Source organism: Cnephaeus nilssonii (assembly GCF_951640355.1).
Source record: "Cnephaeus nilssonii genome assembly, chromosome: 5".
Classification (NCBI taxonomy): Eukaryota; Metazoa; Chordata; class Mammalia; order Chiroptera; family Vespertilionidae; genus Cnephaeus; species Cnephaeus nilssonii.
In genome coordinates, this window is record NC_137076.1 from 31,284,247 (window position 1) to 31,295,112 (window position 10,866).

Below are 10,866 nucleotides of genomic sequence, written 5' to 3' on the forward strand. Positions count from 1 at the left end.
GTGGCACTCTGGTGGAGGGGGCTCTCTGGGGAGGTGCCTGGGGGCCTTGCCGCAGCAGAAGGGGCGCACCAGGAGGGTCGAGCTCCAGGCCTAGAACCACGCGTGGGAAGGAGAGCACAGGGTCGAAGGCCAGGGCGCGCTCTCGGGCCGGAGGGGGCGCGCCAGGGAGGCGGCTCCATTCGCCCGGACCCCGCCCCAGGCGGCAGCGTGCGGCTCGCTGGAGGGCGCGCCGGGCTGGGGGCGTGGTCGCGGCGCCCCGAGGGGGCGTCCTCCGGGCGGGGCGGGACGTGGCCGCCCCCGCGGGCTCCGGTGCGTCAGGGCGCGTCAGGCGGGGCGGGGCGGGTCGAGCGCGGGCGGCGGCGGCGGCGGCGCGCACCGGCCTCCTCCTCCTCCCGCACTCGAGCAGCCGCCGCCGGCCGGACGGGCACCGCTCCCGCCACCTCTGCTCGGTCCGCGCCGCGCGCCCTTTTCCGGCATGTCGGCGGCGGTAGCGTGCGTAGATTACTTCGCAGCCGACGTGCTCATGGCCATCTCTTCGGGCGCCGTGGTGCACCGCGGGCGGCCGGGCCCCGAGGGCGCGGGCCCCGCCGCCGGCCTGGATGTGCGCGCGCCACGCCGCGAGGCCGCCCCGCCCGGGCCCCCGGGGCCGCCAACGCCGCCCTCCCGGGCTGCCCCCGGCTCGGGCCCTGGAGCTGCCGCCGCGCCCCACCTGCTGGCTGCCAGTATCCTGGCCGACCTGCGAGGCGGGTCCATTGCGGCCCCGGGGGGCGCCTCGCCCGCCTCCTCCTCCTCGGCCGCTTCGTCTCCGTCCTCCGGCCGCGCCCCCGGCGCCGCGCCTGCCGCCGCCAAGAGCCACCGCTGTCCCTTCCCGGGCTGCGCCAAAGCGTACTATAAGTCCTCGCACCTCAAATCGCACCTGCGAACGCACACAGGTGAGTCCGGCCCGCCAGGGCAGCCTCTTGGGCCCCCTCCCCCGCCGGGACCCCGAAACTGCGTGGCGGGTCGGGGGCGGGGTGGGGGGCGCGCCCGGGTTGCCGCCGCGCCTGCCGGGAGGGCGGGGCCTCGGTGGGTGGGGCGCGCGCAGGGGGCGTGGCGGCCACGCGGTCGGGTGGCGCGCGGATGGCGGGCGCGGCGGCAACGGCAGGGGCTCGCTGGGAGCGCGGCGCCGCGCAGTCGTGGAGTGGGATCGGGGCTCCCAGGCAGCCCCCTTTTCCAGTGGCTTCTTTCTTTTTTATTTTCTGTTGCGTTTGGATCTGGGTGCTGTGCATTGTGGTTGGAGCACCCAGCTCTGAGGTTCTCGTTCTTCCCCTTCCCCTGCCTCAGTTTCCTTAGCTGTAGAGAGGGAGGAGGAGTCGCGTCGCGGTCTGCGGGATAGCGTTGTGGATTCTGCTCAGAGGAAGGCGCCGCTCCTGGCACGGGGCCAGGATTGGGGGGGGGGTTAATTAGGCGGAGAGAGGGGTTGAGAGTGAGGGTTGGGACCTTAGTCTGGGGAGGAGAGAGATTGGAGAGGAGGACTCCCTGAAGGAATCAGGTCCTCATAGTGTTTCTAGCGTGTTGTTGCCCCCACTTGCTGCAGAACCCGGAAGGTGCACAGGGTTGTGCAGTAGGTTTTTGGGACACTGTCACCTCTCTCAGCCCAGTGGGTGGTGGGGCATCTAGGGGAGCCTGGAGTCAAGGGGTGCTGGTCACCCTTTTATTTTGTCACCGTCTCCCCTTATCCTGCTGTGGGCCCCCTCTCCTCTCCATAGAATGCCCACCATGAGAATGCCCACCAAGCTGTGAGTTTGGGCTGGGGATCAGGGGTGGCGGGTCTTGGCTCAGTGGACAGGTTCCCATTGTTGACACGTGCACAGGGTGCAGGAAAGCAGGTTCCCAGTAGTGTGGCAGACACACACAGCAGGCAGCCTCAGGCCAGTGGCCAGATCTCAAATGCCACACGGGTGCTGGCAGCCCCTCTCCCCATTCCGCACTCTTCCCACCTCTCCTTCAGTTCCTGTCCTTGTTCTCAGGGGACGGAGGCTCTGCCCACCTGTGAGCACAGCCAGGACAGGACTTGGGTGGGGTCTAAATTCTCTTAAAAGGAGCGAACATCTTTCTCTGTGTAGTCACTGGATATTATTTGCTTTTAAAGATAGTGGTATCCTCATGTTTGTGGGAGGGACATTTAGGGGGTCCATGAAGATGGAGAAGTGCCTCTTTGGGCGTGGATTGTCACCTAAGAGTTCAGTGGCTCAACCGCGTGGGGTGGGGGCGGCTGAAGTGGGAGATTTGACAGAGGGGACAGAGGGATCCCATCTCTCACTTACCACAGTGCCCTTGCACCTGTCCCATCTCTGGCCTGAGGTATTTGTCCTCTGAGAACTTTTTGGGGACCCCCAGTGCCCTGACTTGGTTTGATTTTGCCCCTGGATTCTGTCAGACTTTCTGGATGGAGTGAAGGGGGGGTGGCCAGGCTCCCAAGGGACACTTGTCCAGGGTGTCTTGGGATCCTTGAGCACCTCTAGGTCCCCAGGCAATGGTGACCGGCTCCCTGAGTCCATGGGGGAGGAGGACTCCTTGCTGGGGCCAGTACTTCAGTATTGCCATCCCTGTTTTTAATGAGAAACGGAGGCCAAAGAGGCTGAGTTGGGGTGTTGCAAGGGTGAGTGCAGATGGTGGGGAGGACAGAGTGCCGTCCGTGCTGGGTCCTGTGCCCGGTGGGAGCTGTGGCTCTGGATGTCCTGTCTTGGAGCTGTGTTTATAACAATAGCGCAAGGACCTAGTGGGGCGCAGCTCCTGGACCCATCTGGCAGGTGCCCCTTGGTTCCGTTTCTCAAGGATTTTGGACACTTGTGTGCTTAATGATTGCATGTTCAGTATCTCCTTGACTCCCAGGACCACCAAGCCCTGCTGGAGTCTGTGTGAAGGCCCTTTGGCTCTCCTGGCCCCCATTGGACGGGCAGCTGCTGTTCAGCTTGCTTGGGGGGTGGGGAATCCATGCTCATCCTGGGTGTCCCAAGGCTAGGAACAGAGAATAATTAGAGCTAGCTGTCTGCTGAGCCGTCCTCCCAAGGGCCCTTGGGAGAGAGTCCTGCCCCTACCCACCTTGTCTGAGGTCTGTTCTCTCTGCAAAGGCAATGCCAATCCTGATCTAGCCTTACTGTACAGATGAGCCGACAGCACTGGAGGGAGTGTGGTGCCCCCATCATCCCTGTTTCGTTTGGTGCATGGGGGCGGTGAAGAGGCCGGAGGGGCCCTGGGATCTTCTCACAGGGCTCCCCAACCGCAGGGAGCGAGAGGGCTGTCCCGTGCCCTGCCTGCAGCCCCTGGCCCAGCACACAGCTCTTCTGCGTGGGGCGGGCAAGGACTTTGGAAGCTGCGGGAAATGTTGACTGCGGTTGCTGTGGATACAAGAGTGAGAGCAGGGAGATGGGGCGGGGGCGGGAGGAGAGGCTGGCTGTCTATGCTCTCCCAGCCTCCCTCATCTCCAGAGGGCTCCCCTGTCTGCGCCCCCAGTGCCCAGCAGGCAGTCAGCCATGTGTGCCTCGAGGGGGCTCAGTTCCCCTGGGCCTCCACCCACCGGTGCCAGGAGCCCTCCCCAGTTATGACAACCGTAGATGTTCCCAGATATGCCCAGTGTCCCATGGAGTGGGGGTTCAGGATCACCTCCAGTTGAGACCCCCCCCCCCCCCCCGCGTGACTCTAAAACCCCGTCTACCTTAGTCTGAGAAATAGTAGGTGAGCACCTACTCTGAGCAAGGTACTGGGGACCGCAGTCCTGTCCCCTGGGACCTGGAACCGCGGGGGTTGATGGAGGAAAAGGCTTTCTTGGAAGAAGAGCCTTCTCAGTAGAAACCTGAAGCCCTGGGATCAGGTGGGGCAGGGAGGGGTGTGTCCCAGGAGCGGGGACAGCACCCTGATTGCAGGAGGGGGGAAGGGGCACTAGGGTGTGGCTTTGGAGGAGATGGTGGTGTGAGGTGTGGAGGGGGAAGAGCCGCCTCAGGGCTTCATTTAATCCGAAGGGCAGGGTGGGGGACCGGCGGAGAGAGCTGGGTTTTGCAGAGGAAAATCCGCTTAGGGAGAAGGGATTAGGGGTTGAGGAGCCAGACCACTACATGGGAGGGGAGCGGTGGGCTGATTTATGAATTGGGTAGGAGGGGGAATCCTCAGGATGTGGGGGACAGGGGCTAGGGTGACCCCGAGTTTTCCGATCCCACAGCCCAAGGCGGGGTGGTGGTGATAGTTTGCCGAAGAGGCCCCCAGGAGGAGAGGCAGATGGGGAAACTGAGGCCTGGCGGGTAGTAGCATGCCCCCCAGGCAGAGCTGGAGCTCTCAAGGTCAGGTGGGGCTCAGGAGACTGGTGGCTTATCTGGGGTTAGGCAGGGGACATTGCCAGGCCTGAGCAGGGCATGGTTCCCCAGGAACCGCCTCCCCACCTCGTCTCCTTCTCCAATAGGCAGGGGTGCAGAGAGCAGCTAGAACTGGCTTCAGGTGCCTGTGCCCCAGCTGGGGGGTGGGGGAGGGCCCCCCAACATTGCAGGGGGTGATAACCACCCACCACCCAGGCTCCCTGATAAAGGTGGCCCAGATGGCCAGGCATTGGGCAAATGATACGGGAGTGAGGAGCAGGCCTCCCAGGGAGGGAGGGGGGCTGGGTGGATCGCCTTTGCCCATTGGTGTTTCCAGAACATCAGGTCTCTGACACACACACACTGTGGGGAGGGGGACTGTGGGAGCTGTGCCTCCTCACCTCCGGCACCAAGAGCCCCCCTTTATGCCAAAGATGCCAGTCTGGTTAGGAAGTGAGCTGGGGCAGCCTGGGTCCTCCAGGAGGGAGGAGAGGGACAAGGGAGGGACTGCTAATGACCATCATTTCAAATAAGTGGGAGTAGTCATAGCTTCAAACTGGGGTGGTGGGTGAATGAGATGGACGATGGGCAAACATGTTAGCTGCTGCCTAACTCGAGCCAGAAGTCTGAGCTTGAGTTTCTGGGTCTGCAGACTTTCCAGAGATGTATTGGGCACACCAGGTTGGGGGTGGGGAGCAATATCACACCCAGGAGATGCTGAGCACAAAGATTTAAAAGCCAGGAAAGGGGGCGGGGTGGGGGCGGGGTGGGGCACCTGCAGGGTAAGGAGAGACCATTCTGAGGAGTGACTTGATCCTTGGTGCTGGTTCCTGGCTGTCCCTAGTTCACCATGGCCCAGCCGGTCGCAGGGTTAAGTCCACCATGGCCTTACCCACGGCATGGCCTGTTCCCTAGCACCCGTTCAAGCCAGGATGCCTGGGGCAGCCAACGGGCCATATCTGGGGCCCTCACTGGCCCTGAGTCTCTAAACGTTCCCCCTTTCCCGGACTGTGAGAGGGTGGCAGGGCCTGGCATCTTTGCAGGCATTTGCCCAACACTGTGGGAGCGGGACCACGTGAGCAGCGCGGGCTGGGGCTGTGGATGTCCCCACGCCAGTGAGCTGTGTGCGGCAGCTGTGCTCTGAGCGGCTTCAGCTGCGTTCGACCTGTCCTGGCTGGCACTGTCGCCACCCATGCCACCGGCTCTTTGAAGGTGGAACTGCCGGGTGGAGGGGTGAAGGTGGGGACCAGCCCCAGTGCCCTGAATGGGGAAGTGAGCCTCCTGCGGGCTACAGAAGCAACGGGATGACTTCTCCCCTCTGCTCTCCCGCCTGTGTCCTGCAAGATGGCTACACGACTGTGTCCCTCAGCGGGGCACCCAGGTCCAGGCCAAAGCCAGCAGCCCGGCCCCTGTAACTGGATCCCCTTCCCCGGATCCATCCTCTGAGGGTCGCCACCATTGAGGTGAGGTTGGGATCCTTTCCAGACACTCTTGAGCCCCCTGATTCTGTAGAGGACTCCCTGCTGCGACTCCTCCCCCAGCTGCTGCTGGCCCTGCCTTGTGGATTGTTTGGGGAGGCGTGGGGTGTGGAGGGGGCAGCCCCAGGGATTTCAGCTGCCTGCGGTCTTGGGGACAGTTGCTCTCCCCTCAGCACCTCCCCGGGGAAGGTGGCACTCGTACCCTTCCCCAGACACCTGGGTTCACCTCCTCCCAGGGACTGCCCTCCTCTAGCTGTGAGCAAGACCGACAGGTACCCCACAAGAAACCTTCTGGGGGGCCTATTAGGCTTCTGACCCCCCCTCTCCTGTCATGCTGGGGGTGTCCATGTGTGGCCTGGAGGAAGGGATGGGGCTCTTTCCTGGGCCAGGGTGATGGCTGAGTCCCTGGGGAGTCCACTGGTGTCCCCACCACAGCTCTTTCCCCCTGAGCTTTCACAGCAGCAGTGTCACCAGGTTACCCCGAGAACGCCAGCCCTGCCGTCCCCATGGCTGCAGGTCTGTCCTGTGGTCCCTCCTGCTGTCTCCTGGTCATCTCCGCCTGTATCCCTCTCCATGGGGTCCTGCTTTGGGAGTCTTATCTGACCCCTGGCTGGGGACCCTCTCCTGTCTGTCTCCCCCACCACTGCCCCCCACCGGTGGGCGTGTTCCCAGAAAAAGGGTCAGCCCTGGTCACCGAAGTGTTCCGGAAGAAGCCTTTTAGTGTGTAACTCAGGAGGCAACACCTGACCAGGCTGTGCCCCTCTCCCCCCCCCTCCCACACACGTATCACATTCTATGTACACATGCCCACACACACTCCAAAACTTCTGGGCATCAGGCGGAGCATGCCCAGGGGGATCTCAGGCTCCCAGATGCCCGGCCCTTTGGCCTTGGGTATGGTGGAGGTCCAGGCTGGCCCCTGCCCGCCCCCCCTCCGGCTGGGGAGAAGTTGGCAGTTTAGACTTTGAGACTCTGGGGGTGGGGTGCGTCATGGTTGTGGGGCAGCGGAGACCCCAGATGGGGTTTGTGGGGTCGGGCTTGGGTGGGGGGTGGGCAGGATGGGCGAGGTCTGCTTGGGCGGTGGGTGTGGTCTTCAGAGGAAGTTGCAGGGTGAGGACCTGCCCATGCCCCTGCCACCCGCCCCTTCCCGGAGGCGCTGCAATGGGGACCTGCGTGGGGCCGCGGTCCCTGAGGATGCAGGGATGCAGGTGACCCGGGACGGCCCTCCACATGTCCGTCTACACAGAGAGGGGCCATGAAGGTCAGCCAAGGGGGGGGGCACTGGAAACGGCCCAGTGATGTTACCCACTTTGCACCCTTGGTGGTCATTTCCAAAAGGAGGGACTTGAACTGTGGTCGCTAACACCTTGAATCCCCTAACAGAGGAGTGGAGAGGAGCGGTGTGAGGGTGGGGATGGTGTGACCAGTTTGCATGAAGAGAAGCCCCTCAAAACACCCAGCATGCATCTGAGCCTGCACCTGTGTGGCACATACACACAGAGACCCTCACCACCACGGTGGTGCTGGTGGGGGGTGCGGGAGGCTGGTGGAAGCCAGTCCCTGCAGGCTTTACTTTTCAGAGGGAGAGTGCGCATAGTCCTGTAGATACTACAAGCTCCCAGGAAATCAAGGACGAGGATATTCATGAGGGGTTTGTGAACTGAGTGGGGGTCCTTTGTTTTTTGCATTTACACGGTTTAAATTCACACCCAGAATTCAGCCTCTAGAACTAGGGGGTGTGGAAGAGACAAATGACCGGGATGCTTTGGGAGCTGATGGGATGTCCCCCCAACCTCAACCCACTGACAGCTGTCTCTGCCCTCTGCCTTGTCCATCCAGGTGAGCGCCCCTTCGCCTGCGACTGGCCGGGCTGTGACAAGAAGTTTGCGCGCTCCGACGAGCTGGCCCGCCACCACCGGACGCACACGGGGGAGAAGCGCTTCCCCTGCCCGCTCTGCTCCAAGCGCTTCACCCGCAGCGACCACCTTACCAAGCACGCACGCCGCCACCCTGGCTTCCGCCCAGAACTGCTCCGACGCCCAGGCGCCCGCAGTACCTCACCCAGCGACTCCCTGCCCTGCAGCCTGGCTGGCAGCCCAGCACCCAGCCCAGCACCCAGCCCAGCCCCTGCCGGCCTGTAGGGCCCATCCAGCCCACTCGGATCTCACCCCACCCAGAGCACCAGCAACATGCCTGTTGTCCAGGCACCCTTCCAGCGTTCCCCTGAGGGCCCCGATGCCTCTGGCCCCCTCAAGAAAGCCAGGAGGGGGCCTGAGACTAGACTGGGGTCAGCTGGACCTTGTGGATATGCCCCCCACCATGGGTGGCTGGGGCCCGTGTTTGTAAATAGCCACGACCTATAATTCTTCCCGTCTGCTAAACTGGGACCCCAGGCGGGTGGCTGGCAGGTGCTCCTCTCTCCCCTTTGCCACTTCCCTGCTTTTGGGGGGGCGGGGGATATGTGTGTGGAGGGGGGCAGGAAAGGTACCCCCTGCCCAGTGCTTGGAATCAGCCCCAGGCCCCTCTCTAGATTGGGAAGAAGTGAGCAAAGAGCCATAGAGGATCCAGGGGTGACTGAGGGCACACCTGCCCCCACCCACCCGCCTGGGGCTCCTCACCCCATGGAAAGCCATTGGAGATGTTCAGGGAAATGGGGTGCGGCCCAGCCGTCCCCCACTCGGGTATTCGATCTCAGGTGTTAACAGGTTCTGCCCCACTGCCCATGGCGGGCAGGTGGGCAGGGGGAGGGGGAGGGTAACCATAGGGTCTGGGTTTTGCTTCTGAGATAGGGGAGGGTGGGAGAGGAACGGGGTTCTTCCAAAGAGCATTTGCCTCCCTTTGGGGGGATGTGGATATGGGGATGGAGTGAATGCTGGCTTATTTATTTTCTTGTCTCTGCTGGCTGGGGTGCTGTCCTGCCCCCCGGGGTGGGTGTGGTGTGTTAGTGTAAGTGAGAAGCTGGTGCTGCAGCTGCTCCCTGCTCCCAACTTTGGCCTTCCACAGCATCACGTGACAATCATTCCCTCCCTTTAGGGACCAGACCGCCACTGGGCTAACCGCACCCCTCCCCACCCTGCAGGGGAGGTGGGAGCCCTGGCTCCGTGCTGCCCCTTGCTGCATGTGCCCCTGGGCTGCCAGGCCTGGACCAGTGATGGAGCTGCCGCCCACGAGGATAGGAGGCGGGAGGACTGGCCCAGAACCCCCCAGGCATAGCTGGGTTTCTGTGTGTGTTTTTGGACCGGGTAGAATATTTTTTCAGGCGCCAATCTCTTTTTTGATCAGGGCCACGGTGGGTGGTCTGTCATCCTCAGGAGAAGGAGGTGAGGGGAGGGTCGCCGTGACCTTAGGGTGGAGGGGTGGATGCCATGTCCTCTGGTGGAGCCGGTTAGATTTCATTTTGGACCAAGGGACCGAGGATCCAGCCCCCCTGCTCTGGAGTGGGAAGGGACCCAGGCTCCCTGCCCCCAAACCCTAAAAGGGCTTGTCTGCCCCCCCTGCCCCCCCATTGGCTGCGGGAGGTTTGTGGCATCTGCATTTGTTCCAGAGCCTTCCTTGTGTCCTGACTGGGGCGGGGGTGGGGGGGTGGGGGGTTGGATGGCCCTGTTGTGGAGTGGCCCCTCAGCCTGGCAGGATCCAGGGATGGGTGCCGCAGGTCCTTTGGAGCTGGCTGCGGAGGGTCTGTCTGCAGGTTCAGCCTACGGGCAGACCCTCGCAGAGTTGGCCCTCCGTCCTTCTCTCCCAGAGGGGAATGCCCTTGTCCTTGAGGGCAGAGGGGTGTGTCCCATTCACCTTTGTGTCTGTGTGGATGTCCCCTAGATGTCCCAGGCCTGGCCGGTGCCTGTCCACGGTGGGCTTCGGGGCCCAGGGCCCAGGAAGCTGAGAACTCTAATGTCTGGCCCCTGTTCAGGGGCCTGAAGAGACCCATGCCCCCCTCCTCCAAGGGGCCAGTGGTAGCTGTGGCCTTTCCAGGGGGGAAGGGGGGGTGGGGGGGTAGCATCCCTAGGGACTTGTGCTTTCTCTGGTGGCACCCCTCTCCCTTGCCCTGCCTGACCTTATCCTTGTATTTAATTAAACAAGCCCTTTTTTAAACCCAGCTCAGAGCCAGTGTGGTTTTTCCCACTGCTGGCCCCCAGCAGGTGGGCTCTGCCCCACTCACCAATGTGGCCTCAAGGTCACCAACCTTTTGAGGAAACTGAGACAGAGGGCTAGTGAATTCGGAGACTTAGTGGGGGTCTTGGCAAGTCCACAGTGGCTGGGACACAAAATAACACCCCTCAGCCTTAAACTCCCGGGAAGGGAGGAGGCTGCCTGCAGCAGGACACGCTGCTGCCTAGTGTCACCCACGCCTCATGCAGCTGCCACCGTCGCCCACCTTCCCGCCCCGTTACCCGGCTACCGAGGCGCAGTGACAGCACGGGGGTGGGGCCGGGGGAGTCCCGCTCTCAGGGCTTCCGTGTCCCCACAGGCTCCTGTGCTGTCATCTGGCAGCTCCTACATTGTATGCTCCCAGTTGGGAGGAAGGCGGGGGGTGGGGGGCACAGGGAGGGAGATTAGCATCCCTTGGAGCATTGAGAAGCTGGTGTGAACTTTGAACCCCCTCCCAGGAAAAAGGCATCCCAGATTCAGGCAGTCTCCAAAGTCCTGAAGTAGGGCTGTGGTTGAGGGAGTGCAGACCCTCGGGGGGGGGCTTCCCTGGCACCTCGGGCTCCCACCCAGCTTTCCTCAGGGTCTTGTCTTTGTGGCTGCCAGAGTCGCCCCTATTCTGAGCATGGGCTCTCACCTTTATTCAAGGACAGCCTCCTCCTTGACCCCCTCCATCTTGTTCCACCCGTGTTCTCCTATTGGATTCTGCGCTGAAAGACCTCAGCCATCACTCCCTGGACCCCTGTCCCCGTCTGGCAGGCTTCCTAGAAAGCAGGCTCCATGGGCACAACCCCTCCCTCAGTCTCTCCTGTACACACTCCCACAGGCCCTGGAAACAGCTAGACGGCCCCTCCTGCCTTCTGGACCCTCCACTGGCACACAGCCACTGCCCCGCCCTGCTCAGGTTCCCTGTGTGT

At 62.8% G+C, this 10,866-nt stretch overlaps 1 protein-coding gene across 1 annotated transcript; it reads left to right on the plus strand.

Moving 5' to 3' along the window:
- Positions 1 to 316: 316 nt before the first annotated feature.
- KLF16 (KLF transcription factor 16) lies at positions 317 to 8,417 on the plus strand. The gene is made up of 2 exons (XM_079772346.1): positions 317 to 932; positions 7,646 to 8,417. The coding sequence occupies exons 1-2, from the start codon at positions 476 to 478 to the stop codon at positions 7,945 to 7,947; spliced, it is 759 nt and encodes a 252-aa protein (XP_079628472.1). The 5' UTR covers positions 317 to 475; the 3' UTR covers positions 7,948 to 8,417.
- Positions 8,418 to 10,866: the final 2,449 nt, after the last annotated feature.